The sequence below is a fragment of the Pan paniscus genome, chromosome 1 (genome assembly GCF_029289425.2).
Source record: "Pan paniscus chromosome 1, NHGRI_mPanPan1-v2.0_pri, whole genome shotgun sequence".
NCBI classification, from domain to species: Eukaryota; Metazoa; Chordata; class Mammalia; order Primates; family Hominidae; genus Pan; species Pan paniscus.
The window spans coordinates 98,657,832-98,680,633 of NC_073249.2; the positions used below are offsets into that span (position 1 = coordinate 98,657,832).

General features: G+C 49.0%; 4 protein-coding genes across 6 annotated transcripts; 2 read left to right on the forward strand and 2 right to left on the reverse strand.

Annotated features, from left to right (window-relative positions):
- Positions 1–108: 108 nt before the first annotated feature.
- Positions 109–5,750, forward strand: TMOD4 (tropomodulin 4). The gene is made up of 9 exons (XM_008970423.5): positions 109–986; positions 1,192–1,348; positions 2,123–2,239; positions 3,382–3,471; positions 3,974–4,104; positions 4,197–4,304; positions 4,674–4,817; positions 5,074–5,218; positions 5,634–5,750. The coding sequence occupies exons 1-9, from the start codon at positions 864–866 to the stop codon at positions 5,654–5,656; spliced, it is 1,038 nt and encodes a 345-aa protein (XP_008968671.1). The 5' UTR covers positions 109–863; the 3' UTR covers positions 5,657–5,750.
- Positions 5,751–6,594: 844 nt separating this feature from the next.
- On the reverse strand, positions 6,595–9,726 carry SCNM1 (sodium channel modifier 1). Its single transcript, XM_003817271.5, has 7 exons — positions 9,529–9,726; positions 9,191–9,261; positions 8,712–8,800; positions 8,517–8,614; positions 8,321–8,409; positions 7,396–7,590; positions 6,595–6,747 (listed from the first exon to the last, which is right to left on the reverse strand). Exons 1-7 carry the CDS (start codon positions 9,724–9,726, stop codon positions 6,648–6,650), a joined length of 840 nt encoding a protein of 279 aa, XP_003817319.3. The 3' UTR covers positions 6,595–6,647.
- A 54-nt stretch (positions 9,727–9,780) lies between these two features.
- LYSMD1 (LysM domain containing 1) lies at positions 9,781–16,332 on the forward strand. 2 transcript variants are annotated; one of them, XM_008970428.4, is made up of 3 exons: positions 9,781–9,985; positions 13,975–14,339; positions 15,057–16,332. In XM_008970428.4, the coding sequence occupies exons 1-3, from the start codon at positions 9,950–9,952 to the stop codon at positions 15,193–15,195; spliced, it is 540 nt and encodes a 179-aa protein (XP_008968676.4). In that variant the 5' UTR covers positions 9,781–9,949; the 3' UTR covers positions 15,196–16,332. The 2 variants fall into 2 exon arrangements, with proteins under 2 accessions (XP_008968676.4, XP_008968675.4); XM_008970427.5 differs by lacking the exon at positions 9,781–9,985 and adding an exon at positions 10,354–10,653.
- On the reverse strand, positions 16,331–22,767 carry TNFAIP8L2 (TNF alpha induced protein 8 like 2). Of its 2 annotated transcripts, none has more exons than XM_008970425.4 (2): positions 19,356–22,767; positions 16,331–17,387 (listed from the first exon to the last, which is right to left on the reverse strand). In XM_008970425.4, exon 2 carries the CDS (start codon positions 17,380–17,382, stop codon positions 16,828–16,830), a length of 555 nt encoding a protein of 184 aa, XP_008968673.1. In that variant the 5' UTR covers positions 17,383–17,387; positions 19,356–22,767; the 3' UTR covers positions 16,331–16,827. The 2 variants fall into 2 exon arrangements, with proteins under 2 accessions (XP_008968673.1, XP_003817321.1); XM_003817273.4 differs by having other exon boundaries at positions 16,331–17,414; positions 19,356–20,486.
- Positions 22,768–22,802: the final 35 nt, after the last annotated feature.

The following is a 22,802-nucleotide window of genomic DNA, read 5'->3' on the forward strand; positions in this document are numbered from 1 at the left end:
TTCATATTCAGCATGGTGTGTATGCATAGCTCCTTGTGCGTATCTTATATTGTACAAAATTGTGTGAGTTTAATATTCCCACTGTTTTTAAAGAAACTTTACCCTATTTACACCCATTGGTCTGGTGTCACCTTCCTGTCCAAAGCAAGGGACAGATTATGGGGACTCAGTCCCTTCTCCAGAGGCCTTACTACCCTTCCCCCAACCTGGAAGTCCCCCAACTGCTCCGAGCCCTTGCTTTCCCTTAAGACTTCAAATTTTAGCAAACACAGAAAGTGAAATCTTGATCCCCCACAATAAAAGGGAAATGAGGATGGGGTAAGAGACTCTCTCTTCCCCTTACACCCCATTGTCCTTGGTTTTTTTATCCGGTTTAGGAAAAAGCCTGGATTATGAGGAGGAGAGGAGGAATTTCCCTGAAGCTCTCTATTCCCCCACCCCTCATCCCCTTTCAATAGGAACTGGGCATAGGACCAGCTGTGTTGGCAGGGCTTCCAGCAGCTATGTTAGGGCGAAGGCACTGACAAGTGAGGTTATAGGGGAGGGGTGCTGCCAGGATTTCTCTGTCATACCGTGGGAAGACAAACCCAACTTAGATGTCTGGGATCCCCATCCAGAGTGGCTGGAAGCTGGGGAAGCAGAAAGGAGACTCTAGTTCTAACTCTAAACAACCTAATCTTCCCCACTTCCCATCTTCAACTAGATTTCTAATCTCCAAGAAATCCAATCCAATGTTCTGCCCCCCTGGCTGGTCTCTTTGTGTCCCTGCTGTGTCCCTGTCCATCTTACCATTGTCCATCCTTTTGTCCCATGTTGCCCAGGCTCTGTGAGTACCACACAGTGGGGAGGGGGTGGGGGCCACCATGTCATCATATCAGAAGGAACTGGAGAAATACAGAGACATAGATGAAGATGAGATCCTAAGGACCTTGAGCCCCGAGGAGCTAGAGCAGCTGGACTGCGAACTACAGGAGATGGATCCTGAGGTAGGGGCTCCAGCACAGGGAACCAGAGGCAGTCCCAGGCATTTGGGAAGGGTGTTGGGCTCTGGGTGGCTGAGAATAGGGTTTGCTACAGGACCTAGAGTCCTAAGAAGGCCAGGGGAAAGGTGTCTGGTGATGTTTTAGGGAGCCCTAGCAGTACCTAGGTCAGAGGGGAGGTCTGACTTGCTCCCCAAAACTCATCCCTAAGAACATGCTCCTGCCAGCTGGACTAAGACAACGTGACCAGACAAAGAAGAGCCCAACGGGGCCACTGGACCGAGAGGCCCTTTTGCAGTACTTGGAGCAACAGGCACTAGAAGTCAAAGAGCGTGATGACTTGGTGCCCTTCACAGGCGAGAAGAAGGGTATGGGGACCCTGACATCCATGCCTCGTAGAACCCAAGTGGCTGTGCTGTCTCTCACTCGTCCCCACTCCAGTTTCCCTCTCACCTTCCAGCTCCTAGTTGCCTAGGGACTCAGATGCCCTGACACTTAAATGCGAGCTTGCACTCTTCAGTTCTTTTTTTTTCTTTTTGTTTGAGACGGAGTCTCACTCTGTCACCCAGGCTGGAGTGCAGTGGCGCAATCTCGGCTCACTGCAAGCTCCACCTCCCGGGTTCACGCCATTCTTCTGCCTCAGCCCCCTGAGTAGCTGGGACTACAGGCGCCCACCACCACGCCCGGCTAATTTTTTAGTATTTTTAGTAGAGATGGGGTTTCACTGTGTTAGCCAGGATGGTCTCGATCTCCTGACCTCGTGATCTGCCCGCCTTACCCTCCCAAAGTGCTGGGATTACAGGCATGAGCCACCGCGCCCGGCCACTAATTTTTTGTATTTTTAGTAGAGATGGGGTTTCACCATGTTAGCCAGGATGGTCTCGATCTCCTGACCTCATGATCCACCCGCCTCGGCCTCCCCAAGTGCTGGGATTACAGGCGTGAGCCACAGCGCCCGGCCCCGCACTCTTCAGTTCTTGAGAGATCAGGGGGCTAAGGACTCTTGAGTTTGTAGAGGACTCAGGCTTTCCAGTGTCCCTTCATGACCCAGCATTCTACCTCCTGGAGGAGGAAAGAAACCTGGAGGCCAGGATCTTGGGAGAAATTACCTCTACGTGAGCCATCCTTCATCTCCCCATCAGGGAAACCCTATATTCAGCCCAAGAGGGAAATCCCAGCAGAGGAGCAGATCACCCTGGAGCCTGAGCTGGAGGAGGCACTGGCACATGCCACAGATGCTGAAATGTGTGACATTGCAGGTGGGTAGCTGTGGGAAGTTGAGGGTGAGAGGATCAGGGGCAGGTGGATTCTAGCCATGACATGGGACTAGTGAGGAAGGCCCTCAACCAGAATGTGGATGTCTAAGAAAGCCTCAAGCAGTAGTTTCAAGCTTTTCTTGTTTGTTTATATATTTATTCATTTTTAAATTTAATAACACCTCAAGAGCAATTTTACAGGGATTGTAAGAGCAAATAAAAGTGGAATCATTGGGCCAGGCGCCATGACTCACACCTGTAACCTCAGCACTTGGGAGGCCTGAGTGCACTTGGGAGCACTCAGGATTGCCTGAGCTCGGGAGTTCAAGACCAGCCTGGGCAACATAGTGAAACCCCGTCTCTACTAAAATATAAAAAACTGGCCGGGTGCGGTGGCTCACACCTGTAATCCCAACACTTTGGGAGGCCGAGGCGGGCGGATCACGAGGTCAGGAGATCGAGACCATCCTGGCTAACACGGTGAAACCCCGTCACTACTAAAAATACAAAAAATTAGCTGGGTGTGGTGGTGGGCGCCTGTAGTCCCAGCTACTCAGGAGGCTGAGGCAGGAGAATGGTGTGAACCCAAGAGGCCGAGCTTGCAGTGAGCCAAGATAGTGCCACTGCACTCCAGCCTGGGCAACAGAGCGAGACTCCGTCTCAAAAAACAAAAAACAAAAAACAAAAACAACAACAAAAAAAATTAGCCAGGCATGGCAGCATGCGCCTGTAGTCCCAGTTACTTGGGAGGCTGAGGCAGAAGAATTGCTTGAACCTGGGAGGTGGAGGTGGCAGTGAGCCAAGATCGCACCACTGCACTCCAGCCTGGGGGACAGAGTGAGACTCCGTCTCGGGGGGAAAAAAAGTGGAACCATTCTGGCTGAAAGAGGAGAGTCTCTACAGACTCCTTTATCCTCTAGTGGCTCATAAGGGACCTTCCCTTAGCCCTTTCTCAATGTTTTAGAAACTACTGCCTTAAGAAGTTTATGGAAAGGACCCCTGGGGCTGAAAGAGGGTGGGAAACTTCTTTGGCAAAGTGTAAGTGGTCAGGCTTTACAAATGCAACAGATTCAGAAATAGGTAGGAGGGAGGCTTGGAACAGGTTCCTTCTCATTCCCTGTGACTCCTCTGCTTACCCTCTCCAGCAATTCTGGACATGTACACACTGATGAGTAACAAGCAATACTATGATGCCCTCTGCAGTGGAGAAATCTGCAACACTGAAGGCATTAGCAGTGAGTGTGTTCGGGGAGCATGGTCCCCAGGGCGCTGGGCAGGCAGTCCTAGTGTCTGGGAGAAGGTAGAAAAGGGTGAAATTGATGATTCTGGGAGAGGACATGCTGCATGAGTGATAAGAAAACCTGTGGAGTGCCAGGTGAGGTGGCTCATGCCTGTAATCCCAGCATTTAGGGAGGCCGAGGCAGGTGGATCACCTGAGGTCAGGAGTTCAAGACCAGCCTGGCCAACATGGTGAAACCTTGTCTCTACTAAAAATACAAAAATTAGCTGGTTGCATGCCTGTAATCCCAGATATTATACTTGGGAAGCAGAGGCACAAGAATTTCTTGAACCCGGGAGGTCAAGGCTGCTGTGAGTTGAGATTGTGCCACTGCATTCCAGCCTAGGTGGATAGAGCGAGACTGCATCTCAAAAAAAGAAAAAAAAAAGAAAAGAAAACCAATGGGGAGGAGATTATGGGGAACATGTTGGGGTTCCCTTCCTGCCCTCACTCACCAGGTGTGGTACAGCCTGACAAGTATAAGCCAGTGCCGGATGAACCCCCAAATCCCACAAACATTGAGGAGATACTAAAGAGGGTCCGAAGCAATGACAAGGAGCTGGAGGAGGTGAACTTGAATAATATACAGGTATTTGACTTGCATCCTCCAAACCATAACACCGGATAACCACTGACATCCGAGAGTCCCTTAGCCCACCATCTCCTATTCCCCTCCGGTAGGACATCCCAATACCCATGCTAAGTGAGCTGTGTGAGGCAATGAAGGCAAATACCTATGTGCGGAGCTTCAGTCTGGTAGCCACGAGGAGTGGTGACCCTATTGCCAATGTAAGGCTAGTTGACATCCCCAGCCCTCTCCCCACATCTTACATGCACCCGTTGCATGGCTGTCATAAAGGGTTTTGCTAGGGAGTGCTATTCTCATCATGCCTTCTTAGGGCAGCCCTCATGGAGACTCCTACCTTCAGTGCTATGGATCATAACTCTCAACCCTCTCTAACACCCCTAGTCCCACTGCACATTCATCTCCCTGCTTTCCCCTGCTATCCGCCCTGCTTTCTGTATCCCTCTAGCTCCATTTACAGCACCTGAAAGACTCTTCTCAAAGAGCTGTGTTTCCCTCTTGCTCCTGTTCTTTCTTTCCTCAGTCATCTGTGAAACTGTTCCCTAATCCTAACCCAAGTCCCTACTACCCAGGCAGTGGCTGACATGTTGCGTGAGAATCGTAGCCTCCAGAGCCTAAACATCGAATCCAACTTCATTAGCAGCACAGGACTCATGGCTGTGCTGAAGGCAGTTCGGGAAAATGCCACACTCACTGAGCTCCGTGTAGACAATCAGGTCAGCATTCCCTTCCCCTGATGTTAGCATTCAGTCTCATTGAGTCTCCTCCCTGAGCCAGCCAGTGGGGCAGCTATCTTACTTAATCTTGTTTGAATTCTCCTCTTCATTGTCTCTATGAGGGAAGCCAAGTCAGCATCTCTCTTCACCCACTGTGGAGAAACAAGCTTCTTTGACCTCCCAAAGGGGTCTGTGATCTGGGATGGTAAACAGCCCAGAGAGGGTGACTGTCAGCTTCTGCCTCTCCCTCCCCCAGCGCCAGTGGCCTGGTGATGCAGTGGAGATGGAGATGGCCACCGTGCTAGAGCAGTGTCCCTCTATTGTCCGCTTTGGCTACCACTTTACGCAGCAGGGGCCACGAGCTCGGGCAGCCCAGGCCATGACCCGAAACAATGAACTACGTGAGTAACTGCAGACATGATGTGTGGAGTGGTCAGGGAAGTGCAGAAATTGGTGGATCCTCCTGAAAGCAGACCTAATGACTAACAGCCCAGGGTGCTACCAAAGAGCTATTCATATGAGAAGTTCAAATCCCAAGAGTGATCAGAAAGTAAACAGAAAACTCCCCCTGCCCCAAATATGGACCAGTAGAGAGGTAGAAAGGATGCCAGAGATAATCATACTTGTTTAGAGGTATCGTAGTTTTATTTGTGGTGTGGTTTCTTGTTTTGTTTTGTTAATGTGGGATGGGCCTGTAAGGTGGCCTAAGACACTACCAATTTATGAGTTTGGCTAAGGGACTGGAAAGGAGAAGAGTGCCTTTGCAGAAAGCAGGAGCTGGAACAAACACTTATGTTTAATATTGCTCCTTTACAGGTCGCCAGCAAAAGAAGAGATAACACTGCATTTCCCTTTACCAACTAGAGCTGGGAGCACTGGACACTTAAATCCTCATCTGTCCTCCTTTCCTGTAAATAAAAGCCCTTCTATCCATTTTGCCTGCCTCCTTCCTTGGGCTTTGGGGTGAGAATCTTGGCACTAACCCCCAAGGGTTACTGCCAGTTCACCAGGGGATTATTTATACTCTGGGGATCAGCAGGCAGGGAGGTTCAGGTTACTAGGAGGAGGTGGGGGTGCTCCCTCCCTTGGTGTTCCCCATAACCCTGCCAATGCCTTTTGACTCTTCTACTTTCACAGGGAACTTAGCCACAGCCCTGTTTCCAGATGTGGCCAGGTCCCCCTAGTGCCTACCCGCAGTCCTCATGTGATTTGAAGGGGGAAAGGACTTTGAGTGGTAGTGGAGAAGCAGGCAGACAACATGAAGGGCAAAGACCTCTTTTTGACAGTCTTATTAATAGGGCACCAGGCTGATGCAGCTGACGCTTGGCATGGCTTTGGTAGGAGGTGGGGGAGGGGTTAGAAGTATGGATAGCTGTGGCTGGGTGCGGTGGCTCATGCCTGTAATCCCAGCACTTTGGGAGGCCCAGGAGGGCGGATCACGAGGTCAGGAGATCGAGACCATCCTGGCTAACACGGTGAAACCCCGTCTCTACTAAAAATACAAAAAATTAGCTGGGCATGGTGGCGGGCGCCTGTAGTCCCAGCTACTCAGGAGGCTGAGGCAGGAGAAAGGCGTGAACCTGGGAGGCAGAGCTTGCAGTGAGCCGAGATCGTGCCACTGCACTCCAGCCTGGGCGACAGAGCGAGACTCCGCCTCAAAAAAAAAAAAAAAAAAGGAGTGTGGAGAGCTGTGTACCTTGCAGGCAAGGAGTAGCTGGAATGAGAATGAACAGATCTGAAATCCTGAGATCCAACAAGGAACCAGACTTAAGGAAAGTTAAGTTCTCAGCACCCATTGTAATTTATTTGTGAATGAATGGGAAAAGGGTATCAGTCCAAGGGGAGATCAGGTGGTTCCTCCTCATCAGAGTCAAACTCAACATTTTCATCTTTTACCCATCGACCTCGTCCATCTGGGATCCATCCAGAGCTGGAAACATCAGAGAAAATAGCATCGATCAGGAAAGAGGCTTATTAAGAAGTTAGTGGTGAGCTCACACCAGTAATCCCAGCACTCTGGGAGGCCGAGGCAGGTGGATCACTTGAGGTCAGGAGTTCGAGACCAGCCTGACCAACATAGTGAAACCCTGTCTCTACCAAAAAAAAAAAAAAAAAAAAAAGTTAGCGGTGAGAAAAAATTGAGAGCCATGTAAGTTGGGTGGCTAAAACAAAATGAAACCAAAGATGGAAAACAACAATGGGAGTCCGGGTGTGGTGGCTCACGCCTGTAATCCCAACACTTTAGGAAACTGAGGCAGGCGGATCACCTGAGGTCAGGAGTTCGAGGCCAGCCTGACCAACATGGAGAAACCCCGTCTCTACTAAAAATACAAAATTAGCCGGGCGTGGTGGCACATGCCTGTAATCCCAGCTACTCGGGAGCCTGAGGCAGGAGAATCGCTTGAACCCAGGAGGTGGAGGTTACAGTGAGCCGAGAGCGTGCCACTGCACTCCAGCTGGGGCAACAAGAGTGAAACTCCATCTCAAAAAAAAAAAAAAAAAAAGGAAAAACAATAGCTTTGAAACAAGGGTGTCAGAAAGAAAAGAAAATCTGAGGAAACTGATTAGGCATACTAACCTTCGAAGGGTGAGATAATGGTCCAGGGCTCGTCTTCTTGTGGGGCTCATGGGTGCAGGGGCGGAGACAGTTGCTGACTCCTCGGCCTGTGGGCCAGCCGCAGGTTCAGGTTCCCTACTGATCTTCCCACTTTGGAGTTCGACCTCTGAGGGTGTCATAGGGGAAAGGGAGACAGAGGGACCAGGGGCTTCTGGTCTAGGTAGAGAAGAATAGTCTGTAAAAGCAGTAAGGGAAAGGGCCAACTCTCCTATGACTCCCAACCTCTTAAAACAGTGCTTCTTAAACTATATTTCTCAAGATATTAATAAGTTCTGCATACAAAGGATTTCAGAATCATGAATTTGGGAAAGGCTAGCTTAAAATTTTACAAGTTTTTTTTAATCTTAAGACTTTGTATAGTTTTTAAAACTGTTATTCTTCAAGTAGAATTACAAAGTGCCATTTCCCAAACTTTATTTAAAAATCACAAAATTCTCCTTTTCTTTTTCTTTCTTTTCTTTTTTTTTTTGAGATGGAGTCTCACTCTGTCACCCAGGCCGGAGTGAAGTGGTGTGACCGTGGCTCACTGCAACCTCTGTCTCCCGGATTCAAGCAATTCTCCTGTCTCAGCCTCTTGAGTAGCTGGGATTACAGGCACACACCACACACCCAACTAATTTTTTACATTTTTGGTAGGGACAGGATTTCACCGTGTTGGCCAGGCTGGTCTTGAACTCCTGACCTCAAGTGATCCACCCACCTCAGCCTCCAAAAGTGCTGGGATTACAGGCGTGAGCCACCGCGCCCAGCCAAAATTCTCCTTTTCTTGAAACACTAAGTAACATCTCCAGAACACTAGTATTCCTCAGAATACACACTGGAAAACTCTTTTAGAGCCATCTGTCTCCTTCTGAGCCTTCCTACCTCTGGCTTTCCCGTCCCATACCTGTACTTCCGGCGGCAGCAACTGTTATAGTGGGGAGCTCTGTGCAGAGCACTCTGGGTGATAAGTCGTGTCTGAGTTAGCAGAGGAGCCTGGTAAGGAGATGGGAGACAGAGTCAGAGCCTTCAGCCCTCCGCCCTTCCAGCCTGGTGTGTGCAGCAGAGTCTTGCCTAGAACACACTCTCCACTCTCTGATTACCTCAGCTTTGGTTTCTTCCCTTCTCAATTCATTCTGATGTTTTGGATTCTGCTTTCTTTCCTTTCCCGGCTGCTTCTTGCCATAGAAAAGCTGCAAGCCTGAGGAGAAAGGGAAACAGAATTAAAAGCATAGCACCAAGAGTGGTGTGCAAAGATTTCGAGGGTTTATTCCCATCCCGTCTTCCCCCTAACTTACTGGACAGATGTTTCTTGCCTGCACGGTGGGCAGTCAGCATGGCCAGGGTGTCCAGTACCGGTCGATGGGGGCAGATGGCACAAGCAAAGCTGAGCAGGGGTAGAGAAGAGGATAAGTGGTCCAGGGGAAGAGGGTTGGGCCCGTCCCTGCCATAGGTCCCACCCTGTCCTAGCAGTCTTTGCAAAACCCAACTCCCTGGTGACCCAATCTCCACTTCTTCCAGTCCTCACTGGCCGCCAAAGAATCCTAGGTACTCCTGCTGTCCTAATTAATAACAAAAGTTTGTTGAAGCCAGGCGTGGTGGCATGCGCTTGTAAACCCAGCTAATCGCGACGCTGAGGAGGCAGGATCACTTGAGCCCTAGAGTTCGAGGGCAGCCTGGGCAGCACCGCGAGACCTCCGTCTCAAAGGAAAAAAAAAAAAGTCTATTGAGCCTCTAACCGCAGAACCCTCAGGCTTGAGCCACTCCTTGCTCTTACCGTCCATCCCGAAGCATCAGCGCCTCATCCTCTGGAATGTAACTGGCTAGGAGGTCCCCGACTCTTCTTTTCTGCAGGGAGTAGGGGAAGAAATCCGGACGGGATCAGCGGGATAGGAGAGAGGGGTGGAAGTGAAATTATAGAAATGAGGAGTGAAATGGAATAAGGACCCTGGGGAGAACAGCGATCATAGACCGAAAAAGGAGTCACTACACAGCTCTAAGTCGCCTGGTTCTCTCCTGCACCCCCGAGTTGTTGCCAGAGCAATGAAACAAAGCTCCTTCCCAACCTTCAGAGAGCGACTGAAGCGGCTCCAGATCCTCTCCGCTCACGCTTACTTTGAGCACATTGAGTTGACTCCAATCGTCTCCTTCCCTCTTGAAAGACATCACGACTGTGAGTCCCAGAAGTGATAAATTCTCTGTTCCGGTTTCGCCACTCCTCCAGGCCACCGTAGCAAGAGCGGGACAGCGCCTTCTCTTTTTTCCTTCTCTTCCTGTCGGCCTCCGTACTTCCGGGGACGCACTTCCACGCATGCATTGCGCGATCCGGAAATCCACTCTCTGGTGCGCGGAGGGAACTGCATTTCCTATGGTGCCCTGCGACTCCGCAGACGCGGAGCCTTTTGGGAAATGAAGTCTTTTCTCAAAGACCTTGCCGCTCAGCTGGATCCAGGCCCTTGCATCTTGGCGGATCTGAGGCGTTTGGAGGGACAACAACCTAGATGTGGAGCCGAAATTTGAGGGTGTGACCTATCTTATGCGGAGCGGAGCTTTGAGGATCTCTGAGTGGAAGGTGTACTACAAATTCTTGCAATCCTCACGCTCTTCGTCTGCGGCGACAGTTCACCTGGGGTGGGCCTGATTCGTTCCTGACTCTAGCAAACAAACCCCGGGACCGGGCAGAGCTGGGATGTTGGAGCGCCCTGAGGCCAGGCTACTTGGGGGCAAACTGAGGAAAGAGTGTTGAGGATTATTTCTAGAGTTCAAAGGTCAGAGGTCAATGTAGCGAGGAGTTGTGGGGGAGTCCAAAGTCGGAGGGGTGCTTAGGGGAGAATTAGGGAGGGACTGAATACTCAAGGGACAGATTTGTGGATAAGTAGCTTGGAGGGAGGAGAAACCGGGAGGGGGCAGATGGCGTAGTGCTGGGGAGGCGGGGACACAGGGGAAGAGAGAGGGGGAAAGGAATCCCCTGAATATCCATTCCCAGACTTCAGGCCTGTCACTCGCAGTCTCGGTCGTACCTCCCCTAGTTGCAACCCTAGCTGTTGGCAGGGTGAAGAGATGGCTTCCCCGTCTAGACAGCCCCCGCCAGGGGGGTCAGGACTGCTTCAAGGGAGCCGGGCTCGTTCATATGGAAGCCTGGTGCAATCGGCCTGCTCCCCAGTGAGGGAAAGACGCCTGGAGCATCAGTTGGAGCCCGGAGACACCCTGGCTGGACTAGCACTCAAATATGGGGTGACGGTGAGTTTTCCAGGATTGGGGTGAAGACAACAGTCAGGAGGGATTTAGTCCTGAGAAGAATGTAGTGGCCCTTCTAGGTAACCTCCCCTGAAATGTTCCTAATGTGTTGCACTCTGTTCTGCCTTTATCTTTGTTTTCCCATCACAGTGTTGCACAAGTCCTGCCCTACTATTCCAACGGAGAGGAACAGCTCCTATTTTATTATGCCAGACACTGTGCTGGGGGCTTCACATACATTAGCTCATTTCACCCTCACATCTGTATCAAGTATACATTTATCGTTCCCTTTTGGCAGATGAAGAAACTGAGACTTGGATTGGTTAACCAGTTTGGCTAAGGTCAAATAATGAGCGTCAGATTTGGGATTCAAACAGGTCTGCCTGACTCTATTAACCACACAGAAAATTTTACGTTGAGAGTGATTAAACGTTTACAGCAACTAATGGAGAGCTGATTTTTAGTTCTCAGTTCCTAAAGTGCCCACCTCTCTTTGCTCTTGGTTCCTCCTCAATGCTCTGCCTTCTTTCCAGTAAGGTGGCCTCCTTTGTGCAAAACAGGTACTCTACACCAAGTATTTCAGGTCATGCATGGGGGAAATTGGATAGATGTAAAAATGTACAGCATTGAAGTTGATGGGGTTACTCCCCCTATCCCTGCCCCTGTTTTCTTGTTCCATCTCACTCAAACAAATGTTGAATTTAGCCAACATTTTTATGCTTGCTGTATTTAAAGCACTGTGATAACTTTTCTGGGAGATAGAAACTTAAACTATATGGTTGCTGTCCTCATGTAATTTATGGCCTAATGAGAAATGAACAGGGACACAAATAATGATTACAAGTGACAGAATGTGGTGAGTTTGTAAAGGTATTAACAACGAATAGGGGCCAGGCATGGTGGCTCACCCCTGTAATCCCAGCACTTTGGGAGGCAGAGGCAAGTGGATCACCTAAGGTTACGAGTACGAGACCAGTCTGGCCAACATGGTGAAACCCTGTCTCGACTAAAAATACAAAAATTAGCCGGGCGTGGTGGTGCTCACCTGTAATCCCAGCTACTCAGGAGGCTGAGGCGGGAGAATCGCTTGAACCCAGGAGGGGGAGGTTGCGATGAGCTGAGATCGCACCACTGCACTCCAGCACTCCAGCCTGGGCAACAGAGTGAGACTCTGTCACACACACACACACACACACACACACACACACACACACACACACAAAGATAGGAAATCAGAAAAGATTAAATTTCAGTTGGAAAGGGGCTGTGGTGGGCCAGGCGTGGTGGCTCATGCCTGTAATCCCAGCACTTTGGGAGGCTGAGGTGGGTGGATTGCTTGAGCTCGGGAGTACAGGACCATCCTGGGCAATGTGGTGAAACCCCATCTCTACAACAAATACAAAAATTAGCCGGGCATGGTAGCATGTGCCTGTAATCCCAACTACTGGGGAGGCTGAGGCAGAGGATCACTTGAGCCGGGGAAGCGGAGGTTTCAGTGAGCCGAGATCGCGCCACTACACTCCAGGCTGGGCGAAGAGTGAGACCTTGTCTCCAAAAAAAGAAAGAAAGAAAGAAAGAAAATACGAATACACTCTATCTGTAGTTTCTATATTTCATTATCTAATTATGATAATAATTAGATAATTATAAGTAATAATTTTTAAATAAAGCATTAATGAGCCCCTGCTATGTGTCAAGGTCTGTAGGATGCTAATGACTGCCTGGGGATACAGAGACAGCAAGTCACAATCCTTGCCCTTAAAGGACTTATAGGGTTTAGGCAAAGCAGATATTTAAAGAGGTGAATAATATTATAGTAGGGTTATGTATTATTATAGCAATATTTACAGTATGCATTGGGAGCCCTGAAGAAGGTAGCACAAAGGGAGTGATAGTTGATGAATACAAGTTTTCCAAGCAGAGAATGGGATAGTAGGGGGGTGGGAGCATTTCAGGCAGAAGTAACAGCATGAATAAAGTGTGAAAAAAATCATGGAATGTTCAAAGAAAAATAAAAAGTTCAGGATAGCAAAATGTAGAGGTGGCAGAGGGAGATTAATCTAGACATTTCCTTTGGGAGCTGGATTGAGAAAGCCCTTGAATGCTAATTTGGTTTTTATCTTTTAGCCAGTGCGGAGCCATAGGTGGGTAGTGGGTTAATCAGATTTATTTTTTTAGAAAGATAGATGCCAAGAGGAGGATGAGTAGAAATAGAGCGAGGAAGGCCAGTTAAACTGTTGCAATAACCCCAGATGAGAAATACTGAGGGTCTATTTTAAATCTTTGGCAGTAGACCTGAAGGTGAGACCAGATGTGAGAGAGATTTTTGAAGCAGTTTTGTTGACCACTTGGTATGGTGATGAAAGGCAAGTATTAGTTAAGGATGACATTGATGTTTCTACCTTGGGAGGCCAGGCAGATAGATGGTGATGCCAGTCACTATGTCCAGTGATGAATAAATAGGTCAAAATAAATATTTATTAATGACATTGTTAATAGTATAGTGTGAAAAGCATTCCCAGAAGCAGTGAAAAGACCCAGGATTATCATTCTAGCTCTGTCATTAACTTGATAGATAATTTTAGGAAAGTAGCTTAACCTCTCTGAGCCTCAGTTCCTTCATTTTTTTTTTTTTTTTTTTTTTTGTTGAGACGGAGTCTCGCTCTGTCGCCCAGGCTGGAGTGCAGTGGCGCGATCTCGGCTCACTGCAAGCTCCGCCTCCCGGGTTCACGCCATTCTCCTGCCTCAGCCTCCCGAGTAGCTGGGACTACAGGCGCCCGCTACCACGCCCGGCTAATTTTTTGTATTTTTAGTAGAGACGGGGTTTCACCGTGTTAGCCAGGATGGTCTCGATCTCCTGACCTCGTGATCCGCCCGCCTCGGCCTCCCAAAGTGCTGGGATTACAGGCGTGAGCCACCGCGCCCGGCAGTTCCTTCATTTTTATTTATTCATTAATTTATTTATTCATTTATTTTTAATTTTTTAATTTTTAGAAATGGCATCTCACTATATTACTCAGGCTGGACTCTAATTCCCGGGCTCAAGCTATCCTCCCTCCTCAGCCTCCTGAGTAGCTGGAATTATAGGCATCAGACATTGCGGCTGGCTTGCACAATAATTTTTTAAAATGTAAGGGGGCCCTAAGACCAAAAAGTGTGAAAACCACTCATCTATAGAATAGAAATAATGTCAGCCCTTTGTACTTTAGCTTGGTTGTTATGGAATCAAAGAAGACTCTGTACAGTCACTTTAAAAAGCTCAAGATGTAATGTAAGATTGATCATTATTACTGTCCTTAATTTTGGTGACTTTTTTTTTTTAAGATGGAACAGATTAAACGTGCAAACCGCCTTTATACTAATGACTCCATCTTCCTGAAGAAAACCCTCTACATCCCCATCCTGACAGAGCCCAGAGACCTGTTCAATGGTTTAGACTCTGAGGAAGAGAAAGATGGAGAGGAAAAAGTACACCCAAGTAACAATGAAGTTTGGCCACACTCAACTGAGAGGAAGAAACAAGAGACAGGAGCAGGACGTGCCAATGGTGAAGTCCTCCCCACACCTGGCCAGGAAACCCCCACACCCATCCATGACCTCTCTGCCTCTGATTTCCTTAAGAAGCTTGATTCACAGATCAGCCTGTCCAAGAAGGCTGCTGCTCAGAAGCTGAAAAAAGGGGAAAATGGGTGAGTCTTGAATGGTTCCTTATAAGTTCCTCCCTAGACTCCTCCATCATTCCTGTCTTACCTAACCACAAACACAAGTAAGTAAGGACAGTGCCAACAGAGGCAAGGTGATACCTTTCCCCCATGTGGCCCCAAGACAATGAGCAGAGGTGATGGCTGCTGGCATGGGTAGAGGCAGTGGAAAACTGGGTTCTGTGTTCTTATTGGAGTCAGACAGTTAACTATTTTTTTTTTTTTTTTTGAGACGGGGTCTTGCTCTGTTGCCCAGGCTGGAGTGCAGTGGCGCGATCTTGGCTCACTGCAAGCTCCGCCTCCCAGGTTCACGCCATTCTCCTGCCTCAGCCTCCCGAGTAGCTGGGACTACAGGCGCCCGCCACCACGCCCGGCTAATTTTTTGTATTTTTAGTAGAGGCGGGGTTTCACTATGTTAGCCAGGATGATCTCAATCTCCTGACCTCGGGATCCGCCAGCCTCGGCCTCCCAAAGTGCTGGGATTACAGGCGTGAGCCACAGCGGCCAGCTGACAGTTAACTGTTTTTACTGCTCTGATCATCCATGAAGGAGCATTAGGGTTAGGATTTATCTAGAGGGTACTGAGACTGTCTTGAAGCAACCAGCTTATGTATTAGAAGACAGCTTTCCATGTACCTCTCACTTGGCCCATTGTCAGGTTCTTCCCTTGATCTGTCACTCTTTCCCCCCTTTCCTCACTTGCAGGGTACCTGGGGAGGATGCAGGTCTCCACCTGAGCTCCCCTTGGATGCAGCAACGAGCAGTCCTAGGTCCTGTGCCGCTGACCCGTACCTCTCGGACCCGGACACTACGGGACCAGGAGGATGAAATCTTCAAACTCTGATGTCCCCAGAACTGACTGAGAGAAGCAAGATGTTGAAAGAGAAACTTCAGGGGGAGAGGAGCCTGAGGTGAGGCTCAAGAACATGGCTTATGAGCCTGCCTCCCTCCACTCCAGCCATCCTCCCCAGCCTCCTTGTCTGCCAAAAATTCCTTGGCCTGGGGCAGTTTTATTGGCAAGATTAGGGAATGGGAACTGGACCTTTCCCAGTTCTTGGGCTGAATCTAGAGTTGAGTCCTTTAGACTCAAAAGGCTCTTTTTATATCCTTGTTGCCTTTCCTATCCTTTTTACCTTTCCCTGGCCTTAGAACAGGGAAGCAGAGACTCCCCCTCAGCTTCTTCCTCATCTCCACCTATGTGACATAATTTATTTGGTGCTAATATTGAAGTAATATTTATTTGCTATATTTTATTTCTTCCCACTCTTAGCTGAAAAATGGAATTTCTATAGCCCTGGGGTGAGGAGAACCCGGGAACAGTGAGCCAGTGACTGCTGGTTCTCCACTTTCCCCACCTTGTTAGCCAAACATGTTATTGAGGATGAGGCAATCGGTGATCTAGCCCACCACAGAGAATGGATGACTGTTGGCCTTTTCTCCAATCTCAAAGTGACAGATTTGGGCTGATTCTTTTTTTTTTTTTTTTTTTTGGTACCCCATTCCTGTTGAATGGGCTCAGTCTTGACAAACCAATTCCCTGTAACTTTTTCACAATTCTTGACTCTGAGAAAAAGCAGCACTGTAGGGACCTGAGCTCTCCATTCTACCAGTTCACCCTTCTGACCTGTTCTGCTCAGCCTGTGGTGAGGGGAACAGATGGAAGAAGGCTTTCCTTGGGGTTTGAAGAGGAAGCCAGTTGTGGGAGTCTCTTTGTTACACCCCCTCCCCTCCAGACCCTCTCTCTCTATGCCTTCCTCCTCACTGCATATTTATTTGCGATTTGTAGCACTGATCTATGGTACAGTTGTTTTGTTTCTTAAACAGAAGTAGGTAAGGGAACCTCAGTAATAATGGAAATCTGCCTCAGTCTCCTGTTTGGAAATGATGAGAGGTGAGATAAGTAATGTTTATATACCTCCTTTCTTCTGTGATGATTATAAGGTATATGAAGCTGGACAGATTAAACATTGAGCCCTGTGCATATTTTAGTAGTTTTATTTCCCCTATGAGAATGTCCCCTGCCCTAGCCCCTTCTTCCTGCACTCTGGAACAGAGCCTCTGGCATCTGTCCAAGCTCTGTCTCTAAGGGCCACCTTCCCCTCTTCTGTCTTTAGTATCCCCAAAGGGGTTCTCTGGGCTGTGCCTCCTTTCCTTGGTTCACATGGGAGGGGGCTTCCCTGTTTCAGAAGTCCCTTATGGGAGAAATAGAGATCCAAGTTTCACTTCACCTTTTTCAGGCAGTTCTGTTTCCTGTCCTGGGGCTGGAGTGGGAGAGAGGCCTCACCCCTCAGCATTGCTCCTTCTCCACTAGCTGTTTGGGGGTGGGCTGGTCTCAGAGTCAAAAGCACTCTTGGGAAGGAATGAAGCCTGAAGATTGAAAAGTGTTAGTGCCAGGTGAGCAGGGTTAGGAAGCCCATTATCTGTGTTTTCTCAGTCAACCATTTTGTCAAGGTGGAATGTGCTAGGCTCAGGGCTCTCAGAGCTTCCCTTCGTCTAGCAGCTTCCTGAGTCCGTCACAGATCTTGCCAAGGTGCTGAGTGAAGTCAGGCCCATAGAGGGCCGTGAGCAGACCTGGGTCAGAGAAGTGATCAAACACGTGGCGGATGCGGCCATGTGACTTGGGCGTGAGGTGGTGTTCCACCAACTCCAGCAGCACATCCCGGCACTCGGTCAGCAGGCCAGCCAGAACAGCAGCCTCGAAGGTGAAGTCTACCTCACCAAAGCTAAGTGCCGTCATGGCACCCTGTCGCAGCTTCTGGCGAAAGCGGGTAGCCAGGGCCAGCTCACTGGGGCCAAAGGAGCCATTGCGGTGCAGCACAGCCACTTTGACGGCCACTTTGATCAGGTCCTTGATCACGCGCTGGGCCTGGGGCCGGCTGTGCGTGTACTCCTTGGACACACGGTAGAGCTCATCTAGCACCTCACTGCTTGTCTCATCTATGAAGAGATGAGCCACAGAGCGACCCGCCATCTTACTCAGTAGCTTCTTCTCTGCTTGCAGTGCCAGGCTCTTTGAGCTGAAGGACTCCATGGGTCCTGGAGAGTGGGGTATGTGGTCAGTCACTAGAAGAAAGGCCACAGGCTTCCTTAGAAAGAGAGAAATGGCTTTTCCCCTTTCTGTTGCTTCTTTAGTTTCCATGTCATCATCATCTTTGTTTGTCATCCTCTCCGCCCCCTGGGGCCCCTCAGTCCTCTATGCCTTGCTCCTGCCTGCTTTTTCCCCTTAGTGCTGTAGCAAATCTTGACTCCAAAACAGCCCACGGGAGTGGCGATAGCCCCGGCTGGAGGAATGTGGGCACACGGGAGGCTAGCCTAGCACAAGTTACATCTCAAGGGGAAGTAGGCTGTTGCTGCTGCAGTGAAGACAGGGCTTACCTGACAGATAATTCTTTTTTTTTTTTTTTGAGACGGAGTCTTGCTTTGTCACCCAGGCTGGAGTGCAGTGGTGTGATCTCTGTTCACTGCAACCTCCACCTCCCGGGTTCAAGCTATTCTCCTGCCTCAGCTTCCCAAGTAGTTGGGATTACAGGCACCCACCACCACGCCCGGCTAATTTTTGTATTTTTAGTAGAGACAGGGTTTCACCATGTTGGCCAGACTGGTCTCGAACTCCTGACCTCATGATCTGCCCACCTCAGCCTCCCAAAGTGCCGGGAATACAGGCGTGAGCCACCACGCCCAGCCTGACAGAATTCTTACAGCTACCATTTTTGGACACTGACTCTGTGCCATATGTCTGTGTGGCATAGATATTACCATCCTTGTTTTACAGCTAAGCAAATGATACTTACATTAAGTAATTTACCCAAGATCAAACGCAACTCATTTTTTGGCCCCCAAAGCCAGTGGCAGCTAGTGCACTATACTTCCTTTAAAGTAAGAAGCATAAGCATCCCAGGAATCCTAATAGGAGTAATAACTAACATTTACTGAGAACCTACTATATGCAGGTGCTTTACGTCAGTCATCTTAGCCTTCCCAATCCTGTGTAAGGTTAAGGTAGGTATCCCCATTTTGCAATGAGAAAACTGAAGCGAAGAGAAATTTAGCAATTTGGCCAAAGTCACTAGTAAATTATAAAGATGGGCTTCAAACCAAATAATCCAGAGAAACCTCCTTCCCCGGAATGCTCCCAGTGTGGTTAAAGCACACTGAGGAAGCACGAGAAGCCAGCACCTCAAGAAGGGCAGGCAGTCCTGAAGGTCTGAGCCTTCTGCTACACTGAACTCAGGACCCTCTTGGTGGCATATCAGCTCCATGTGTCCAGGGTTCTCTCCCCATGGTCTTCGCCTGTGGTTCTTCTGGTTGTTTTGCTTCTTACTTCCCCCTCCTCTGCTCTGCAGGATGTGGCTGTGACCGCAGTGAGGAGCAGCCTCGCCCTCTCCCCCAAACCAAAATGGGAGTCTGAAGAGGCAGAGGAGGTGGGGACTGTGGGGTTTTTTTTCCCCAGCTGAATCCTTCCAGTGGAAACCTGAACCTTGTTTTGCTCCCAGCTTGCCTTGGGGCTTTCTGGACCATGCTCCCCAGCCGGAAGAGGAGATTGCTCCATGTGAGCCTTCCTTCCTCCTTGGCCTTCCTGTTACCCAGCTCTCCATTGCCCCCATTGCCGTCTCACATTTATTCCGCTGTCTTCTCCCTCTCTCCCTGTTTCAGTCTCCCTTTTTCTCTTGTCTGGGTCCTCCCTATGATCCTCTGGCCTGGCCATACTCTCCCTCTGGCCCTTACCCATCTATCTCCTTGTTTCCTAAGATTTCCTTGCATTTCGCACACATCCATATGGATATGGATCCACCTGCATCCCTCAGCCCTGCCCCCACCGCATCCAAAACCAGGTCTTTCAGAGGCTGCCTTGCCACCAGAAAAACTAAGCTAAGCTCTACAAAGGACCCAAGAATTGTACAAGCGAGAGTTTCACAATATGAAAAGCTAAGACTGAAAGAGCTAGAGACTCCTCTGCCACCATTACCCCTAAAGTCTACCATTCTGTCACTGCCGGTCCCTCACCTGCTGTGCTGGGTGCCAGTCTTGCCTTGGATGTTCCCGGAAAGCTTACAGAATGGAGAAGCTTCACTTAGTGTGAGAGCCCTTTGGCTTGGCCCCACCCCTTGAGCCCCGCCTACCTACTCTCTGCTTAACCTCCGGTTCATCACTTCTGTCACCAAGAAGGCCTCTGGCCCAAGAGCAACCTAGAAATAAGACAAAGGTCAAAAAGAGTGGAATTCTGTTGGAAATAGTCTCGATTCTTTGAAGGGGGGAAAGGGATTTGCATCCTCCACTCTCAAATTGCTTCTTTCTTTTCTTGCTGCCCAGTTCCTGAAGATCCTGTCCTTACATTTCTACAGTACTGGGAAGGATGTAAAGCCCAAATTTCTGGGGTAGGAGGTCAGTGGGAAAAGTTCTGAAGATTGAAAGGTGGTGCTGGGGGGCAAGTATTTAATATATTATTCCAGTGATTGCCAGGTAAGAGCACAGACTGTCACAACCCTTAATACTGAAGGGAGGAAGGTTCTGGGACCAGGGCTGCTGCACCACAGGTGACCAGCAGGTGCCAGCACAGCACTGAATCACTAGCGTAGAGGAACAAGCCTACTGAGTTGCCTTTTTTTTTTTTTTTTTTTGAGACAGAGTTTTGCTCTTGTAGCCCAGGCTGGAGTGCAATGGGGTGATCTCGGCTCACTGCAACCTCTGCCTCCCGGGTTCAAGTGATTCTCCTGCCTCAACCTCCCAAGTAGCTGAAATTACAGGCCTGTGCCACCATGCCTGGCTTATTTTGTATTTTTAGTAGAGATGGTTTCACCATGTTGGCCAGGATGGTCTTGAACTCCTGACCTCAGGTGATCCACCTTGGCCTTCCAGAGTGCTGGGATTACAGGTGTGAGCCAATGCACCCCGCAGGGCCTACTGAGTAGGCTACTGTAGTAGCTACTTTGTAGCTGCTAAAGGGATACAAAATGAGGGGAAGTCACAATTGGGTTTTGTTTGTTTGTTTGTTGCTTTGTTTTTGAGATAGGGTCTCACTCTGTCGCCCAGGCCACAGTGCAGTGGCATCATCACAGCTGCCTGCAGCCTTGACCTCCTGGGCTCAAGAGCTCTTCCTACTTCAGCCTCCCAAGTAGCTGGGACCAGAGGCTCACAAGCCTTCCTTTTTTTTGTAGAGAGGAGGGTCTAACTATGTTGCCCAGGCTGAACTTCTAAGCTCAAGCAATCCTCCTACCTTAGTCTCCCAAAGTGTTGGGATTACAGGCGTGAGCCACTGCACCCATCCTGGAAGTCACAGTTGTTGAATGAGACAAAAACACTTGCTATCAAGAATCTTATGGGGAATCTGGCGAGGGAGATAAGCTTAAACATAAATAACAGTAATACTAGTCAAACAATGCCATTAACTTTAATGGAGATTTAAATAATTTTGAGAGTAAAGAAGCTTAATTATGATAGGGCTGAAGAGGTAGACTTGGAAAGATAGATTCAACTACTTAATAGCCAGAGATAGGGAAGAAGTCCCAGATGATGGGGACGGCATAAGCACATGCAGGAAAAAAACAAAATACAGGACATTCTCAGGAAGTGGTGATTTATGTCTGGAATGTAAGTTGTTTGAGAGATAAGTGAAGAAGGAAAAAGATCAGATCATGGCAAACTTTAAAAAAGTTGCTCCAGGCCATGACTGTAATCCCAGCACTTTGGGAAGCCAAGGTGGGTGGATCACCTGAGGTCAGAAGTTTGAGACCAGCCTGGCCAACGTGGTGAAACCCTGTCTCGGCTGGGCATGGTGGCTCACACCTGTAGTCCCAGCACTTTGGGACGCCGAGGTGGGCGGATCACGAGGTTAGGAGATTAAGACCATCCTGGCTAACACGGTGAAACCCCATCTCTACTAAAAATACAAAAATTAGCTGGGCATGATGGCACATGCCTGTAGTCCCAGCTACTCGGGAAGCTGAGGCAGGAGATTTGCTTGAACCAGGGAGGCAGAGGTTGTAGTGAGCCGAGATCGCGCCTCTGCCCTCCAGCCTGGTGATAGAGTGAGACTCGGTCTCCAAAAAAAGAAAAGAAGAAAAAGAATAAAGGGAATAAAAATATAAGAAGATGCAAATACAATAATAACTTCTGGATTCAGAATTCTGCTACCTAGTCTTTACCTGTTTTCCTCTCCAGCTTCAGACTCCCCTCCCTCCCTCCCTTCCTTCCTCTCTCTCTTTTTTTTTTTTTTTTTTTGACAGAGTCTTGCTCTGTCCCTGTCACCCAGGCTGGAGTGCAGTGATGCGATTTCAGCTCACTGCAACCTCTGCCTCCCAGGTTCAAGTGATTCTCCTGCCTCAGCCTCCCGAGCAGCTGGGATTACACTGCCACCACACCTGGCTAATTTTTGAATTTTTAGTAGAGACAGGGTTTCGCCATGTTGGCCAGGCTGGTCTTGAACTCCTGGCCTCAGGCTATCTGCCCATCTTGGCCTCCCAAAGTGCTGGGATTACAGGCATGAGCCATAGCGCCTGTCTTTAATTTGTGATTTTATTAACTGTCTACCCACTGAGCTCAGATTATCTTTTAGTGTCTACACAGTGCTTGGCACATACTGTGGTCAATAAATATGTGCTGAAAGAATAAAGTCAAAACATATCCAAGAACCAGGATATGAGGGGAAAATGGTAGTAACATAGGAGTCACATGTTATAATGTTCATTTACTTCATTCATGGGGAAGTCTTTTATTTTCTCTCTCTCTCTTTTTTTTTTTTTCTTCAATTGAGACAGAGTCTCACTCTGTCGCCCAGGGTGGAGTGCAGTGGTGCAATCTCGGCTCACTGCAACCTCTGCCTCCCGGGTTCAAGTGATTCTCTGCCTCAGCCTCCTGAGTAGCTGGGATTTCAAGCACCCACTGCCATGCCTGGCTAATTTTTGTATTTTTAGTAGAGACGGGGTTTCTACCATCTTGGCCAGGCTGGTCTTGAACTCCTGACATCGTGATCCACCCACCTCAGCCTCCCAAAGTGCTGGGATTACAGGCATGAGCCACTGCACCCGGCCAAAAACAATTTTTTTTTCGAGATGGAGTCTCGCTCTGTCACCCAGGCTGGAGTGCAGTGGCGTGATCTCGGCTCACTGCAACCTCCACCTCCCGGATTCAAGCAATTCTCCTGCCTCAGCCTCCCGAGTAGCTGGGATTACAGGCATGTGCCACCATGCCCGGCTAATTTTTTTGTATTTTTAGTAGAGATGGGGTTTCACCATATTGGCCAGGCTGGTCTCGAACTCCTGACCTTGTGATCCACCCACCTCGACCTCCCAAAGTGCTGGGATTACAGGCGTGAGCCACTGCGCCTGGCCACAAATTTTTTTTAGAGATAGGGTCTTGCTATCTTGCCCAGGCTGGAGTACAGTGGCTCACACTGCTCACTGCAGCCTCGGACTCCTGGACTCAAACAGACCTCCTGCCTCAATCTCCCAAAGT

Bases quoted from the DNA above. Each gene is read 5' to 3' on its own strand.
- SCNM1 (XM_003817271.5), bottom strand. From the start codon at position 9,726: ATGCGTGGAAGTGCGTCCCCGGAAGTACGGAGGCCGACAGGAAGAGAA. The intron at 8,801-9,190 runs GTAAGAGCAAGG...ACCCCTGCTCAG, and splicing joins CTGATGCTTCGGGATGGACG to CTTTGCTTGTGCCATCTGCC. The intron at 7,591-8,320 runs GTATGGGACGGG...TTCTCTACCTAG, and splicing joins TGCTGCCGCCGGAAGTACAG to ACCAGAAGCCCCTGGTCCCT.
- LYSMD1 (XM_008970427.5), top strand. From the start codon at position 10,474: ATGGCTTCCCCGTCTAGACAGCCCCCGCCAGGGGGGTCAGGACTGCTT. The intron at 10,654-13,974 runs GTGAGTTTTCCA...TTTTTTTTTAAG, and splicing joins CACTCAAATATGGGGTGACG to ATGGAACAGATTAAACGTGC. The intron at 14,340-15,056 runs GTGAGTCTTGAA...CCTCACTTGCAG, and splicing joins CTGAAAAAAGGGGAAAATGG to GGTACCTGGGGAGGATGCAG.
- TNFAIP8L2 (XM_008970425.4), bottom strand. From the start codon at position 17,382: ATGGAGTCCTTCAGCTCAAAGAGCCTGGCACTGCAAGCAGAGAAGAAG.
- TMOD4 (XM_008970423.5), top strand. From the start codon at position 864: ATGTCATCATATCAGAAGGAACTGGAGAAATACAGAGACATAGATGAA. The intron at 987-1,191 runs GTAGGGGCTCCA...CTCATCCCTAAG, and splicing joins TACAGGAGATGGATCCTGAG to AACATGCTCCTGCCAGCTGG. The intron at 4,105-4,196 runs GTATTTGACTTG...CCCCTCCGGTAG, and splicing joins TGAACTTGAATAATATACAG to GACATCCCAATACCCATGCT.